Source organism: Dermacentor silvarum, chromosome 7, assembly GCF_013339745.2.
Source record: "Dermacentor silvarum isolate Dsil-2018 chromosome 7, BIME_Dsil_1.4, whole genome shotgun sequence".
NCBI lineage: Eukaryota > Metazoa > Arthropoda > Arachnida > Ixodida > Ixodidae > Dermacentor > Dermacentor silvarum.
In genome coordinates this window covers 26396007-26414118 of record NC_051160.1, presented here as the reverse complement: position 1 = coordinate 26414118, position 18112 = coordinate 26396007, and the positions used below count along the sequence as shown (strand labels likewise).

Genomic DNA, 18112 nt, shown 5'->3' with positions numbered 1-18112 from the left:
GAAGAAACTACCGGAGTTTTCATGCAAAATGTGACCACAGTGATAGCACCTGTGTACATTTCAGCTGGAACAGGAGCGACAAAAGCTCAGTGCACAAATGTGTACAGTACGTACAAAACACTTTGCATGCAGTGTATACATGTGTGCTGTACACGCACACACAGCCCTAAAGAACAAGCCACAACATGTCGGTGTATGAATTTCGCTAGTTGACGGCTGCGGAAACGACCGAAGAGGAGGCCAGTACACTGTGCAACACTCGCCTTTATCCACCGTGCCAATACAGCACTGCTCAAAGCAGAAGCCATCCTCAGATGCGAGCTTCAACGTCAAGCCACGTATAACGTTGCATGATGAAAAAATCCAAAGACTTTATGTGGACTAAATTTTGCAGTTGAACACCGGTGCACTCTTCGGGCAGCACGGGGACGACGACTTACACATGAAGCACAAAAAGCGTAGTGTGCGTGTGGTGCGCCGCTGTCTATGAAAGACAGCACAGCCAGAAAGTGCAATGGCACAAGCTTCAAAGCACTGATAAAAACTTTTTTTTTGTCAATGCAAGCAGTTAAGTCAATCAGCTTCTCAGCCAAAAGATTGGTACCGCTGCGCACTGCAGCTCACAAGACGCACGCATAAGAAAAAAGGCATGCAGCCCACACGTGAATATACATTTATTATTTAAGCCTAAATATCCAGGTCCAGCGCTCACACAAGAATATACAGTACATTGCATCCACGAAAGCCTGACAAAAAGTCTGAATTATTTTTTACAAGGAGTTTAAGCAAACAGGATTCCACATAATTACATGCAACTACAGTTCGGCTTAGTTTCTTTTACATGTAGCCTCACATTACTCAGGTAAGAAACCTATGCCCTCTATTACACCCAGGAAACCGAGACACAAGAAGACACATGCCTTGATGATGCCAAGACTGCCGGTGTACAGCTTCTCTTCCAGGTCAAGCAGGGCTTCCCGGAAGCCATACACCTGAGCCAGCCGGGACGGGTAGCCAGCCATAGCCGATGGCTTGGGACCCGACTGGAGACGCGAGGACTTGCGCACTTCAGCTTCCCCTTCATCTTCCTCGGGCCACACCACCTCTGAATTGAGCTTACGACCAGGACACCTGCCAGAGAGAGATAGTCGTATTCAAGGTGCTCCAAAGCACTGTTACTTGCTATGGGTCTGCGCTGAGCAAAGTGAACAGACAAAAGTATGAAGCCGTGCGTAAAAACATACAGGAAAAAGAGAAAATAAAAAGAAAGCAAAAACTTGTGCTAGGCACGAAAACGTTCAAAGTGATAGCTAAGCATGGGTTCTTTGAGAACTCCTTTAGCGCATGCTCAGTTACCATAGGTGGCCTCTAAAACATGGTGGCCATGAAGGGTTTCCCACTTCTGCAATCACTTTCCGCACCTGCAATCACTCTCAGTGCCTTCGATACACAAGGACGTGGCCTTCGCGATTGGCTTTCGTTACTAAGAGAGAGCTGTTGCAGGGAGGACCACCTATTTCTTTATCGATGGCTACTGTGGCCAGTCTGAGCACCCTAAACGAAGCCACGATGAAAGTGTCAGCGATGGCTACCACAGTGCAACAAGAAGCCTTGACAGAAGTTCCCTGCATTCGTGATCATAGATGAATTCAGCATGCATGCATAAGGCGTGACACTGTTTCTCGTACGCTAAGCATACAGCAGCTAAAGCAAACACCCATGTGATTGTTTAGTCTATTGCCTATGTTGTTCCAGCAGAAATGGCTGCTTGATCTGAAGCAGGACACAGACAACACAGCACAGAATCAGGGCAAACTTGGGACAACATTCACAGACGTCAAACTCACTTGGCCACAACTGCTTCCAGGTCAGCCTGATCCCTCTTGAGGACCGCCCTGAGCTTGCTCTCCCGAAAACCACGAGGGTTGAGCGCCCCGATGAGGGCGCCCAGCTCCTCTTGTTCCGGCAAAACCACCAGCGGGGCATTGCACTCCTGGCCACCTCACCGTGCACTGTACACGTCACCGCATTACCCGAGCACGACCCATAGGGATGCGTGCCGTTCACCGGTTGCGTTGGCACCCCCTCATTAACAACATTGTCCACTTTGTCCAACACTATACTCAGTTCTCGCTTGGGGTCCAGCAGGCCGTTCATCATGACAGCGGGTGTCTCGACCGACGTACGCCTGCCTGCTCCCGCCGCCACCCTCGGGTTCGAGTCGCACAAGAGCTTCTGTGCCTTGCCTTCCGCATGGAGGGCCTTCCGCTCGGCAGCGGCTTCCTTGTTTTCCTTGTCGCTGAGCGCCGCACTGTCCCCGCTGTCGCCACGCTTGCGGTTATTGTGCAGGAGGAACGCCTCCATGAAGGTCACCGAAGGGTGCTTCGGGAGTTCGCAACGAACCAGCGGAGTGCCGCCGGGTATGCAGGCTCCTCGGTGCGGGTCGTTGTCTTCAACAAACAGCCCCGGCAGTGCGTTGAACTGCCAGTAGCGACGGTGGCAGCGGTCCTCACCCAGCGGCTGCAGAGACCAGAAGGACTGAAGCTGCTCAACCTGCTTCCGCAGGGCCTGCTCCTTCCGCTCGAGCTCTTCCCTCCGGCGCTGTTCTTCCTTGCGTTGTTGCGGGGTCTTCAGGGCCTCGGGAATGATGCCATTGACCTTGCCATTTTGCTCAGTCTTATCCGACGTTTTGTCATCGGCATCCCTGTGTGAAGGGAGAGTTCTCAAGTCAACATTAGTTCTGCCTAAAGCTACAAGGGAACAGCGTAGGAATACGACAAATTGAGGCAGGAGGACACACAACGCTGGGCATTTTCTTTGTGCCACATTTGATCCTCGTCGTATTCTTGCGCCATTGCCTTGCAGCGAACAACCAATAAGCCCAACTTCAAACACAATTCTGCATGTTCATACAAGTGTAGCCTGGAATTCAATTAACTGCCTCGGCAGTTTTGGTGATCTTATCTTTCTGGCAGAAAGGAAAATATTTGGATGATACAAATATATTTCAAGGTCCAGAGAACTTCATATATAGAGGTTTTAGCGCAATTCTGATGTACAGGCTTTACTCGTGCACTAGGCTATGCATTGTATATCAGTAGACGCAGACTTACTCCTCGGCCCCTTCTGCTGCTCCCTCCTTCTTTGCTTCAGGTGCACCTTCCTTCTGGTTCCTCTTTTTCCTGCAATGCAGATGAGAATTAGCATCTTACACACAGATGCCAAGCAACAACAAACGTGTATGAACACTTCCACCTTATCAGGTCTATCCAGTGCGTTTCCCTCACAGGCTATCCTGGAGGTTCATCTGTTGTTGTTGCCTTTACGCATGCCCAATTGAGTGAATAAGGAGAGTGCATACTTGGGCTCCTCCTGCTGCTTGGCTGACAGCCGGATCTGGCGCAAGTCCAGCTTGAGCTGCTTCAGCTTCATGAGGTTCTCTTCGATGACGCCCCGGAAGGACTCCATCGACAGGAGCTGGTCCACCAACACCCGCAGCAGTTTAACCTTGTCACCTGGGGGTGTGAAAAACGGTGCGTTCATTAGGCTCCTGCTATGCATCGGCACTCTGCAAAACCACGGTAAGATGCACACGTTAATACACATTTCAGCAAGGTGTAGTCAGTCACGGAAACTGGCATTTTATTTTGCATTGGCTTGCAGGTAGACCTTGCCCCAAATGACCAAAATGCCCGTAAAGAGCGACGCACAGTGCAGAGGTATTTATGATCAGCAGTCAACCGAGGATACAGCCTCGCACTACTCAAATGAAATACAATGCATTGGCAGGCAGCTTGTAGAAAGCATAGTTTATAAAAGCGAAACATACCAATCTCCAAGTCGTGAATGCTTCCTTGACTAAGGCGAGCCATGATCTCGGGCTCCTCAGTGGCGAACCAGAGCCCTGGATCCTCTTCCTGGGAATACCAGCCACTGAACACTTTCCTCCCGACATCCAGGGATCCGCTCGAAGCCAAGTGTAGCCGGAGAACCTCGCTCAGCGACAATGCATCCACCGTTACCTTGCTCAGTTTTAAACCTGCAAACGAGCAACGAACCAACATAACGTCACAGTGCATTCATGATGATGAACCAGAGGCAAACCTGTGCACAGAAAGGCAAGCCACACCCAAATCCAAGCAGTATTGGCAAGCACGGCCATACGGCCATACGTCAAATTTAATCCCATGGGTCACCGTACATTCCATAGTTTGTATCACATGTGCTTTCATATTACGGGCACCGGCCGATGATTTCAACTTGACGAGGACCGCCTAAAAGTCAGAATTGAGACTCTGGAATGTTAGGTTTGCCAGGAACGAAATAAATTAATTCCCTAAGTGACCAAAAACGAAAGCATGCCTATGCGTTGCCGCACTGACGCCGTTAGAATGACATTTATTACATTTTTGCTCCGAATTTTTTGTTTCGATTGAGCATAGTTGACAATTATGAAACTGTCGAAAAATATTCTATTTGTTACTCGACAGTTTCGAATACACGCGCACACCTACTAGGTGACTCACCGAGCACTTGCTGCTGCTTCAGGGACACAGTTGTCGCAGCTCGCTGTGCCTTGCGAATGGCCTGCAGGGCGCCACGACTCCTGTTCGTCTCTTCCTCCTCAGGTTCATCATCCGAGCTCTCCTCCCCTGAAAATTACAGTCACATGTTACTGCCCCGCAGTAAGCATCATCATCTGCCTACGTTCAATTCCACTACACAATTGAAGAGACCTACCAGAGTTACAATCGGCCCCAAGTCAGGCAATCTTGTCACGTGCCTGCAAATTTCTATTCTATCTAATCCTCTGGAGCCCTCAACTGTGTTCCCACTCACCTCAGCAGATAAACTGTGGTCAAACTGCCAAACTCCACCTCTTCAGCTTAACCTCAACTAGAATATTCCACACCCCCATACATATCAGTACTTCTCCATTCCTTGCCCTCCTTCAACCCCAACCAGACCCCCCGATGAAAGAAAGGCTCCCATCTTCAAAAGACGATGAAAGAAAGACTCCCATCTTCAAGAAGCCTTTGTTCGAAATGCTGATATGACAGACACGTACTATGCACCATGTTGAACGAAATGTTCAGACTTGTCATAGCTTATGAGGACTCACCTTGCGGCCGTCTGCCCTTGGAAGGCTCCATCTCTTCCTCCTGTGTGCGGAACACTGCTGTGAGCAGCAGCTGGAAGATGTCGCTGAGTGTACCTAGGACATCTGTCTCCGTCAGAGCACGCTCCAGCAGATCTGAAAACAGAATGTACGATGTGAAAGAACCCCTTGCGTTCACAACAGGCTGGAGTTTCCACACAACCGCAGACATGTGTGCTGGGGGTGGTATTGAAGAGGGACAAGCACTGACCGAAACTGACGCCCGCTGGGAAGAAGTCCTTGAGGTCCAGCTGCTGGGCAAACAAGCTGAGGAACTCGAGGACGACCATGAAGTCCCCAAAGTGCTTGGGGGGAATGGCGCAGTGCAGTGGCACGAAGGGCGGCAGCTCCCGTAAGTCGTCGCACTCCAGGTCATCCCGGGGACGGTTCCACTCTGTCAGGAACTGGGCGTGTAGACGCCGCTCCTCTATCTTTTTCTGTGCGACAGACGGGAGAAGAGTGCATGGGACAGCTGATCTCCGAGCAGCACGCCACTCGCACCACGTTACAACACCGGGAGTGATGCAATGGGAAAGAGCGAACTGGAGAACTATGAGACACTCAAAATTTTAAATTATGGGGTTTTACGTGCTAGAACCACGATCTGATTATGAGGCACACCATAGTGGAGGACTCCGGAATAATTTGGACCACCTGAGGTTCTTTAACATGCACCTAAATCTAAGTACACGGGTGCTTTCGCATTTCACCCCCATCGAAATGCGGCCGCCGTGGCTGGGATTTGATCACGTGATCTGGTGCTTAGCAGCTCAACACTATAGCCAACCACAGCAGGTGAGACACTCAAGGATTCCATTAGCATGACAAAATTGAAAGAGTAACTCATTTGCTTTAATGTACTATATCAACCTTAATTATATTGTTAGGCAACTTATTGACTGATGCTTTAATTAAGAAATGTTTATTACAACTATTTTTAAAACTATGTATTGGCTGAAGTTGTGAGAAATAACAGTACTATCCCAAAATTGTGCATGTTTTCAGAGAATAGACGACCAGATTAAAAAGGGCTGGTCACTGATGGTGATTAAGAATCACCATTCAGCCTTGTTCAAAATTTCAAGCATCGTTTCACACAAAGAAAATTCAAAGCTCTGCAAATTCGAGGATGACAGTCATGCACTCCACCCCTATTAACATGGCTGCACACCTTTTGCCGGGCTTCCTTCTGAGCAATCTTCAGCTTCAGAAGCTCTTCGAACTCCCGATCCTTTGCTGCCTTGGCTTCGGCTGCTGCTTTGGCTAGTTCTTCAGCCGACGGACGGTCCACACTGGCGGCAGCAATGCCATTTGGCTTCTCGGCAAGCTCTTTCTTGCCATTAGTAGTCGCTGGAGCAGCTGCAAAACAAACACAATGGCAGAATGTCACCACAAAGCCCGTAATTTAAAAAAAAACAAACAAAAAACATGACACCTTATATATTTTAACGCAAGCACTCCAGGAAATACTGAATAAAAGATGCTGCAGTGGAAGAGACCAGATTATTTTTGACCACTTGGTGTCCTCTAGCGTGCATACAAATCATCAAAGTGCATAAGCATTCTTGCCTATCAAAATGTGACCACCACCACGGCCGGGACATGAACCCTGTGACTTTGCCAGTTGAATGCCACTGAGCCACTACTACAGCCCCCCAATGGCTGCTTTCCAGTTTTCCAGGTTTAAAATCCCTTGACAATAACCTTTTCAACCCATCGGATGTGAGGCATACCAGACATTTTGGCCTGTTGAGTGCCAGGTGTTTTTCTGAAGTGCAACAAATTCAATTTCTGCCTAAGTAAGATGTTACCAGGCTTTCATTACAAATGGCAGTTACTGGCAATATGTTGCTGAACATTTTGCAAAGCTTTATGATGTGAAAAGTCGAATGACACACTAATTAACGATTTTAATTGGAATAATCAGTGTTTCACAGGCTACTATGGCCACTTGATTGCTGTCATTTTCATCTCGTAATCGCTTTTTAATGATCAGAGCTCAAAATAACAAGTTCTTTAGTTTCTGCATCATTCAAGAAAACATGTGGGCTTCTTGCACCCGACTGCCATGTCGAAAAACAAGAGATGCGAGCCGCACAAACAGATTAAAAAACCTAGATTTCCAACAAAACTTGTTTGACGATTTGTGACATAAAAAGAAAACCTGGTATGAAATTTCAGTTTGACCAAGTTCTGCATAGATGGGACAACCGGTCCATTGATGTTTCACATTGCAAATTATCTTGCAAAATGTGCAACCAGGCTTTATTAGTGCACGGTCGGTGGTGCCCATTGGCACCTCAGACGAGCACGTACACTAATCAAGTAATCTTTCAAAACTACATTTTTGAAAGAATGGCGGTAAGAGGTTGACTAGTAAAAGAAAAAAAGATGAAAGTCCAAAGCATCATTCTTTTCTAAACATGTTCACTGCGATGTGGGTCGCAGGAGGGCCACGTTGCAGGAGGGTCACGGCAGTTAATACCACTGTGCACTCGTGCCGGGCTTTCCTGCAGTATGCGAGTGACATCTTTGCTAGAAACCAACAAAATTCCTGTTGCTTAAGATTTGACACATGTCCATGGTGACTCACCGGTGGGTCATCCCGCACAGGAATCAGGACTTCAAAAATTGCTGCCGTAGTGAATGTGTTAAATTTAGCACCGAAACTTCAGTACCGGAACATCAGCGCAGCGTCACAGTTTTCAAAGTAATTTTTCGTATTCGGGATGCTGTGGCACACTAAAAATTCTCGAAACTTGGCTAAGTTAGGTCCTTGGCTTACTTAAAATACAGTGTAGTCTATCTTTACCAATAAAAGATTAACTGAGCCCAAGCAGACGCTGCCAAAACCCACGTCACAGCGAGCTGGTGCAAGAACTTCAGGGTGGCGGTGCCACTTGTCTTTCATTATTGTGTTTTTTATTGGCTTGCTAGGCCACTTCTAGGTGTAAGAATTACCTTTTCGGTATTGTAGAAGGGTAATTTACTAATGCAGAACAATGTTTTTCTCCTTAGCATCCCTTGAAAAGATTAGCAAGTATTACACCAATCAGCCCAAATGCCCACAGCATTTCTGGAAGGAACGCACTCACCCTCCTTTTTGGGGCTACTGGTCTGCTTCGACTTCCGGGGCTTGCTGGCCTTGCCGTCGGGCGAGCCAGGTGTGGCTGCCCCAGCCGAGGGCCTGTTCTTGGGAGACACTGTGAATGTTGGGGAGGCGCCCGTGAAGATTTCGCCAAACGTCAGCTGATGCAGACCATACTTCTTCTGGGTCTTCTCCTGCAGAACACGTCGCAATGACGCACCCATTGGCCACCAGACTATATATTTTGCCACGCTAAATGTAACCGTTAACGAGAGAAGGAGTTTCATGTACCAAAGTTATTCAGTGAGATACGAGAGACGTTGCCACATGACAAAACAACAAAGAATTACACACGCTCTAGTTTTCATCTCACCTAATTAAAGGGCTAATGATGTTTCGTCTAGCAGGCCTAATGTTTAAAGAATTTCTAGACTGGAAGCAAAGTTTAAAAAAAGAAAAATCATACCTTAACTCGCAAAATCCCATCTTTGTCGAGCTCTGTGGCCTGACGAAGGAAGATGCGATTCTTCTCTCTCGTGAAGGAGTTCTTTTTCCGGCTGCAACATTTGAAACGCACCGGTCACAAAAAACTGCAAAATTAGTGATGTCAGAGCAATATCACTGGTCATGACTTAACAACGGACATATTGGCCTCCGTTCTCTAAGCTAATAATCAGCCTTTCCTGCTGCGGACATGTCGACATGCCTTTATACAGTACAAATTTAGTGCAAATAAACAATTCAAAGAAGCAACACATATACACATGACAAAGGGCCATTTGCAACTGAGCTATCCATTTGGTTTGCTGTTGCAGATGTTCTAGACTGATTTGTGCACTTGCAGGTGGCATTTTGTCCTGCATGTATGTGTTCTTTCTTCGTTGTTTGTCTAAACCTAGATCTAGAAGTTTGTGTCTAAATCTAGACATACTTGGAGTTTCTCATTACTGGCTGTTTAAAAATACAAACAAGAGCAAGTTGACATGGCTGAAGCATTACACCACCCAACAAAAGTAAAACCAGAGAACGTACCAGACGTCAGTTGGTGGGACGGTGTGAACCTTGCCCTCAGGGTCGACGACCTGGTATTTGACCTTGTCAGAAGGTGTGGACTGACCAATAGCCTTCTTGAGAGGTGAAGCAGGAGTGCTCGGTGCAGGAGAACCAGGAGTGACCTTAACTGGTGACTTCGCTTTAGACGGGGGCGACACCACAGCCGCAACAGTGCACGTTTTCCTGTAAGATGGGAAAAGAAAAAGTTATCACGGGAGGGTCAACCAAAGCATTGAAATTTCTCTGTTCACGTTATTCCCTATTTGAACGAGAATTGTATAGTCAAATGCTCTTACATGAATTTAGAGGGACCAAGAATATCTTTTGTTTTAAATAACTAAATAAGGCAAAATGAGCACGCTGAAACGAATCGAACTTTATTCCGTCCATGCCGAGACAACTTATTTTGACCTGTTTTTTTTTTTTCTGCGCACTTCAGAGTAATGCTTACTGCTGATCTGACATTGTCAAAAGCAAGACAATATTCTCAGTTGGAAGTCCCGGCAATGACACAATGGACAGTTGCAGAAAGTTGAATGCCATTAACGCCTCCAATGCCACCATTATTCGTCCTCCACAGCCAAATCCTGACCAGTGTCACTGACTAGACTTAAATGTCACCAACGCAACAGTCAGTGCATGTGCTTTGACATAACCTCACTCTAATATAACAGACTATGACCAGAAACACATAGACATCTTCATTCAACAGGCAAATTCTTCGTTACAGTGGTGCTCACAATCAAGTGCAAGGTTGAAAGAAACTGGCCAGGCCATATTGTCCCATTCAATATACACGTCATTTCATAGTAAAGACTTTTGTTGCAACACCTTGAATGCAGCTCACTTGTCAACTCTTTTTCTGCCTGCGTGTCTCTTTGCACTAAGATCCGCCCATGAACTTTATGGATGCATGTCCACACAATTCTTTTTTTATTTCTTTAACAGCGCCACCGGCAGCCTGCTGTTTGAAAGCCATGTTTGTTACCGGGTGTGACAACATGCATGCCTGTGCAGTCTAGGATACCCATATGGATGTTACCTGCTTTGACAACTTTGAGCCCCAAGTGAGATGTGCTCACAAGCAAGTACCATCGCGCAGAGTACTTAAAATGGAACCAAAACGTGCAGCTGCATTTACCACCACAGCCGATAAACTCATGGCATGGTGCAAAAGAATAAATGCAACGCCACCAAACCAGGGGAGACGACGCCGTGTCCTGATCCCGTGCTGAGTAAATAGCATGTGAAAGCTCACACGTGGTGAAATCACGTGACAATTGCAATACGAGTATTTAACAAGGCTACAGCTGCAACAGCAACCCAACCTTCAAAAATACATTGCACAGAGAAGTCAACGGCGGGCGCCGCCAAGTACAAGTTTCATGATACAGACAAAATTGCTTCGCAGCTACAACACTGCTACGCATTAGTGGTGCTGGCAACCACTACATGTTGTTCGGCGAACATTTCTATAACAGTTCTAGTGTTACACGTAAACTATGGTACCTAGTAGTACACACAACTCGCGTACACATGAAGCCAACTCGGGCTCAGACGACGCGCGTTCGTTGTCCATTCTCGTCGGCTAACACCTTCCCCAACTCTTTCGCCATCAAAATGCCTCGCAGCACACATAAATACAAAACCGATCGGTGCTCGGCACCCGCGAACTCGCGCGATCGACAATCGACGCCAGACGGAAGAACAGCTGCGCAAAAACCGTTCAGTTCAACAACGCACAGCCCTAACCGCTGAGCAGCAGCATAACTGAGGCCACGAAGTCGCGCGTTGAGAACAAATTTTGGTGGGGCCCTCGAGATTCACCTGCCACCGCAGGGGCAAGCCGAGCACAGACACAGCGCCGCTGTTTTTATCCCTCGCGGCCCCCACCCAGTCGATTACGAACACGCTAATTTCTGTACCTTTTCGCACGAGCGCGATCAGGACAGTCTGTGCTTTTTCTCACAAAGACAGCGCAAACACGAAAGGCCGGAGCTTGAGCCGCCATTGGGGCACGACGAACGCTACTACAAGCGACGATGCCGCCGTGTACGCCCAATCACGGCTCAAACCAAACTCTCGAACAAACGCGAAAAGAACGCAAGTCACCCGCTTAATCGGCAAAATCAACTCCTTCACGCGTACGTACATCTCTAAACGAGAGATAGCGTCGCGATTTCTTTCTTTCGCGAGTGGTTTGCCGGCTCACCAGAAGTCAGTTATCTTGCTGCACGACTTCGCCGTCTGCTTCAGCTTCAGGCTCTGCTTGCGCCTTTCGAGCGCCATGGCTGCCCGTTGACGACCGCGTTTGTCCGATAGGCGAAAATCAGGCGAAATTACAACGCGCACAAGTCTTAACTATTCAAAACAGCACCTCCGACTTCGCCACTAGCCGGACATTTTTTTCCCGCCGTCTGGTACGCGACGCAGAAAAGCCCCGCGCTCCTGGGACCGGAAGTACCACGTGACCTCCCGTTGCGCGGGAACCCGCGCAACGCAGACGAACAAGTATTTTTTTATTATTATTATTTTCCTGCGCCTGCCGCGGCAGATATGCAAGATGGCGCGCCCGTCCCAACTGTTTTTTATTTTATTTCTCTTTTCAACCTCACAGGCTTTTTCCATTGATTACGAAAAAAAGTGAACGGCTGGCTGCGACGCAGTGCCGCCAGGCTACAGAACGAAATATTCTCCGCTGACGAATGACTTCGCGCCGCTGCCACAAGCGGACGAACATGAAAAAAAAAAAAAAAAAAAAAGAGTGGCTTTTTCTCTTTTTGCTGCCTCACTTTCTTACTTTTAGTGCTTTAGGCTCGCAATGCCCCCCCCCCCTTTAAGAATGCGGTGTATTTACTATCTCCGTGACTAGAATACGTCTGTACGCGGATACTGTCGGAACTCGGGAAATATAAAAAAGGGCCAGCTGGCCCGACAAAAACTGCATTCACTCGCATTCCTTTTCGTTGAAGCCATTAACGGAGGCAACCGGTTGATCAATGGCTAGTAAATAATAGACTAGTACACTGCAGTACATGAGCATTTGCCAAACAGCAGATTTCTACATGCGAGAATGCCCGTGGCATGGCCAATTAGTCACGAAACGGCTCCGGGACTTGTAATGATCGAAAAGCGACCCTGTTGTGCCCGCTAGTCCAGCCGGAACAAAAGGTACGCGGTTATGGACTACGGGGTATTTTTACAACCAGGGGGGGGGGGGGGGGGGGCGTACACCCCCCCCCCCCCTGAGGCCGAGTTAACTCCCCCTGCACGCGTCCAGGTACATTCAGCGCTCTGTTCACATTGTCATTACAATTCAGGAGGTGGCTTGAGGTCGAAGTTTCCCTGATTAACAAAAACACTCTATCACTGTCTTGTAGTAATTCATTCACTCTTAAATTACTTTGAGCAAAACGCTGAAGAAATAAACATCGTCACCATCCTTGGTGTCATTATTATAATTATTAAGCATTTTGTTTGCGGTTGGATTCCTCTGGCTAAAAAGGAAATTGCATATTATGCAAAGTGCTTGCTTCCCCCCCCCCCCCCCCCACAAAAATTTAACGCCCCCCCCTGGCAGAGATCCTGGGTGCGCTACTGTTTTACAGTCCAGCTGAATTGCTCCGACTGTGCTAGCGGCCACATGGAACTCCAGATACTGTTTCTGTTAATATTCAAAGACTGTGAAGCATTGCAATATGCAGGCAGGCCTTTTCCAGCAGGCTTTAAGAATATCACTGACGAAGGTGACAATAAAGTGTTTTAGCTAATGCAGTATTATGGTAAGGAAAAACACGTAGCCATCAGGTAATTCCTTCTATCTAGCAATGTGCTAGGCCCACTTATCATTTTCTCACTCAGGTAGAAATTTCCGCTCAACACTTACACACCACATAGCAGTCACTCAATACATTAATGAATTTGCTTCCCATTAAGCAAGATCTTCCAAATAGAACTAAAAAATTCTGTGCTACGTTAAAAGGTTGTTCAACTGAGCTATTCGAACGTCAAATAATTTTGCACTATGATGATCAGGTTTATTATAACGAAAGTTCAACTGTACTACATGATCCATGCATATACAATAGTAGATTATCATACTACCTGTATGCCCAATGCAACAATGCATGCAGCCAAGTTAAAACTCCCTCAAAAGCATGAGTTGGTCTGTTCCCCTGCACTTCACAAAGGGGTTCATATCATCTCCGTGCACATGGCTCTTCCAAACAGTGCAGCAAATACTTTGAAATCAATCTGCACTAAGCGAACTAGTTGCAATGCACCAGCAAGTTGATGCAGTAACAATGGGGTGAAATACACCACACACACACACATGTGGGGGATAGATATTGCACTTTTTGTGGATATGTATCCCGCACACTTTTTGTAGGATACATACGCACTCTGTTAATGACAAATTACCCTTAAATGGGCCTTTTCTATCTAATCATAGATTCGCCTCACTATGAAGAGGAAGCTTTGGCTCGGGCCCAACACCGATGCCGCCTATTCAAATACATGTAAAGCGTGGAAACGATTTTCTGGGATAACCACTGGGCCATATTATATTGACATATGTCAATTTAGTTCTTATGTGAATTTGTTACATTGTTTACAAGGGTATTGCAAAAGCATTACTTGCTTAGTGGTTTATTTGAGAGCCATGTACAATACAGAATCTTTGTCCGCTTTAGATGTAGTATTAGGTGCAGTTTACAGAACTGCAATATAGTTTTTCATTGCCGAATTAAAGGAGTCATAAACATGATCGTTCCGTTTTCTTAAAATTTGGAGTTTCTGTCAATTTTTATTAAAAAATTTACCACCTACATCCAAAATTCGCAATCAACAGTCAATAGACTAACCTTTACTAACTAATAGACTAACAAACCTAATCAAATTTGGTACAGTGGGTGCGCCCGAGCTAAAGCTTCCTTCCCTTCTCTTAAAGGACGTCTCGCAAATTTTATGTCGCCAATATTTTATGAATCCTTCAAGTATTGGTGGAGTCGATACGTGGCTTTCTTCCTTTCTCAAAGCTCACTGGAAGCTACGCAGGGGAGAGAGGGTTCTCTCTCGCTCCTTGCATAGAGCGGGGATGGAGACGAAGCATTCAGGGTCCTTATGCCGAAAAGGGATCGCAGTCTAAATAATAAACCTAATCGGCAACCAATTTTCGCCGGTTTTAAATGAGAAAACAAAAGTGCACCTGAATGTAAGATGCCCCCGTTTTATTAGAGAAAAAATGTAGCATGCACCCCCCCCCTCCCCCACTTTCGCAATCAGAAAAAAGCGAGACGTGCAGAATTTACCTTGACAGAAGGTAAACGTTTTTTTTTTTTTTAATGAGCTTTAATAATGGAAACGGCGTGTAGTCCACTTCATTGACCACAAATACCAAGGCACGGTACTCTCAAGTGATCTTTTTTAGAGATACTACTATCACTTTCACAAGATTTTATGCGACTGTGCATTGGACTTGTCAAGGTATGTGGCCGACATCATTCCTGGCACTGTCCGCTGCTTTGGCACAGCACCAGAAACACTGGCAGCCGTACACGATGACACTTCCAATGCAGAGTTGCAGGAAATCTTGAAAAAGTGATAGTATCTCTAAAATGATAACGAGTAGTTGAACACAGCATGTCGCTTTAGGCCAACGTTTCGACAAGGGGACTTGTCCAGGCAGCAATGCTGACAGTTGCTGCTTTGACGAAACATTGGCTTAAACGACCATTCTTCGACTATTCCTCATCATTTCCAGTTTCCATCTTCCTCTGAACTTTTGTCTAGTATCTCTGAAAGTGATTGACCGAGAAGGTCACTTTAGATTGTACTGGACACAAAGCGAACCCACAGCACCTTCACAAAAGCGTGCTTTGCTGCCACCTAGTGATGGCAATCACATCGCATCTGACGGCTCTGATGACAGGCTGTTGTCAACACCGCCCCCAACGCAGTTTTCATTTCGTATCCGACTGTAATGCGCAGGCAATTTTCGGACCCAACCGCCAATGCAGTTTTCAGACCCTTTTTCCCAGAAAAAAAGATGCGCATTTGATTCGTGCAAATACACTAACTGCGCTAGCTCATGGCAACAGTTGCCCGAGTGTTTCTTGCTGCCGGGCTTATTTGCAAAAAATCAAACAATTTCTGCCTGCTACAATTTAGGGCCTTATATATTCGGTGACATTTTTCTGTGTGCATGGGCCTGTGTGCCATCGGCACTAATGCTCACAAATGACTAATTGATCAATAAATTCATTAAAGGCTGACAATTTACCCAGCTTAATAATATTAAACGATGCCCAGCCCTACACAGCACACTCTCACGTGAGTGAAACATAAAGCTTGAAGAAAAAAAAAAAAAAGGCAGATTATTCTTGAAATTCTGCTTTATCTTATGAAAGCATGCATGTCAAGTCATTTTGCTTACAAACATGCCGCGTTTGTAAAAATACTTTTAAACGAACTTCCTTGTACTGACAGCCAATTTCTGTATGGTAATGAAAATGACATACAAAGACAAAACTTTATTACTTGAGCTCACACGGGTTTGCTGCAATATTTGGGTTCATACATAATATCCGACTAGAAAAGCAAGGGCAATTCAAGGCTTTCAAGAACTGGAGGCAAAATTCAAGGGAAGTTGAGACAAGCTTTTTTTTTTTTTTTTTTTTTAATTTACGAGTGTATAGTGTCAATGCGGGAGAACTCAAGTTAACATAATTTAATTCTCCCATAATGATATTCATTTCAGCTAAGATTCTGTCTGCATGGTCCCTCCTTATTCGTCTACATATTCAGCTGTGCATCAGACGCTCAATGTCTTGGCTATAAGTTTCAGCACGAGTGAAAAGGCTACTCACAAATCCGTAAGACCCATGGTGACGGCAATGCAACAGTTACAATTTGAACTTTGGCAGCAGCCACGGCTACAATACCACCCATGGTACTCAGTAGCACAACATTCAACCTATCCATTATAGTACAAGGAACACAAGACTGTGTGTTTATTTGAATGAAAACAAGAACAATGAAATTATAACGCAATGGGACAAAAAAAAAAAAAAATGGGACACACCCTGCTAGTCTCACATAACACGGGTTGGTTGCACACAGCAAAGGCATTCCAACTCCAAAACTGAAACTTGTGGAAACAGACCAATCCACAAATACCAATGGGGAATTATCTAGGGCGCCATCTGCCATATCTCATCTTTAAGTGTGCCGGTTTATATGGTTCAACCATTTTCAAGAATTTTAATGATTTCTAAATGCACCTGAAAATTTTATTTAAAGATGTAGGGTACTCAAGGTTTTCAAGGAGGCATAAATACGGTGAATTCAGGTACTAAGCACGGAATGATCATGGAATGAAATGCATCAATTCAGGCCTTACTATTACACATGCTTCTGTTTCTGTCATCACTTCTGAGCTGCACGAAAATACTAAAAAAAAAATGGCTGAGGTTTAACTCGTGTGAACCTAATTATCACGAGCAAAAGGTCTGTTTGGCTTGGTTTTGCAACGACTATGCACACAGTGTTTCATTAATGCACGCTTCTGCACTTGGTAAGCTTCTCCATAACGCGCTAATCTGGCCTCCCGTTGCTCCAGTGTTTCAGCAGCCAACTTTGCCTTTGCTTGAGATTTCGCAGCCTGCCGTCTGGCTATATCTTACTGGATGATTGGATTCAGCCTATCGCTTGCGCTGAAGCGCACGCACAGGCGGCCCAGCCGGTGCGCCATCCATGGCGAGACTGAGCGACTGAGCCTCTCCGCAGCGGATCACGTGGCGTGACGTCATACCTGCCACACTTGCGCCCCGGCGGTTCAAGGTCATTGCGATGCAATGAATGACCTTGCGAGACATGGCGTAGTAGAGCTTTCGCTCTAAAAAGAAAAAGGTGCACGTCCTGTTCTTCAGGCGGCAAGCAGTTAAAGTCACATTGTGGAAGCACACCTCTGAACGAACAATCCATTTCCATCGCACCTACTCCAGTTTACACACCAGTATGATGAAAAGCAACTGTCCAAATATGAAATGCTTCGTTTCAGTGATTATTATAGGACTACAACCACCGGAGGACTATTCGATGGCTACCAATAAAGTGTATTACCAAGATGCTTGCGTCCTGATGCAACATGTAGAGTACCTCACTAATGGTCCAGCCACTTCTAAAATGACAGCAAACTCGTGCACATTTAATAAGGCGCTAACACGATTAAGTCACGAGTGCATGCAATACGTGGATAAAAAGTGCCAGAGAAGGTTAGCAATCAAAAGTGAAAACTATATTTTATTCTTTTTGATTTTCTTCCAGAGTGAGAAAAAAAATTGTAACGTTAAAGTTCAGTTCCAGTTTGCACAAGGATAACATTTTTTTTGTGGTTTCTAGTTTTTGGTCCTATTCCGGCTTGACACCCTGTTCAGTACTGTAACCATATTGCCATGTGTACACTGTTCTGTGACTGCTTTCAACAAGTTGTTAAGTTATTGCTCAGTGCATGATGCACTTGCCGTATCCAGAACTTTGTGAACATCATCACCCATGTGAAAGTGTGAAAGCCGCGTCTAATCACATTGCAGGCGAGATTGGAACAGTGTTGTACAATTTGAAACCTAGATGAGCATCGGCATATTGTTCTGGACAAACGGTGAGGCACCTACATAAATACCAGACCGACTATAGCCATGCAATAAGATTTCACAACCACCGACCTCACTTACTGCTGTCACTGCCTTTGAAGTTTCGCTCCCTTTCTGAGCACGCAAGTTCAACATATAGAGAGTTAAATTCTTTATTAG

General features: G+C 45.9%; 1 protein-coding gene across 1 annotated transcript in view; it reads right to left on the bottom strand.

Annotated features, from left to right (window-relative positions):
* LOC119457787 (bromodomain adjacent to zinc finger domain protein 1A-like) overlaps positions 1 to 18112 on the bottom strand; it is a 45574-nt gene that overhangs the window by 21193 nt on the left and 6269 nt on the right. Inside the window, 13 exon segments of the mRNA XM_037719503.2 lie at positions 921 to 1131; positions 1848 to 1968; positions 1971 to 2704; positions 3114 to 3182; positions 3362 to 3515; positions 3830 to 4039; positions 4527 to 4652; positions 5123 to 5254; positions 5370 to 5595; positions 6330 to 6517; positions 8254 to 8440; positions 8713 to 8803; positions 9279 to 9482. Coding sequence (XP_037575431.1) covers positions 921 to 1131; positions 1848 to 1968; positions 1971 to 2704; positions 3114 to 3182; positions 3362 to 3515; positions 3830 to 4039; positions 4527 to 4652; positions 5123 to 5254; positions 5370 to 5595; positions 6330 to 6517; positions 8254 to 8440; positions 8713 to 8803; positions 9279 to 9482 — 2653 coding nt within the window.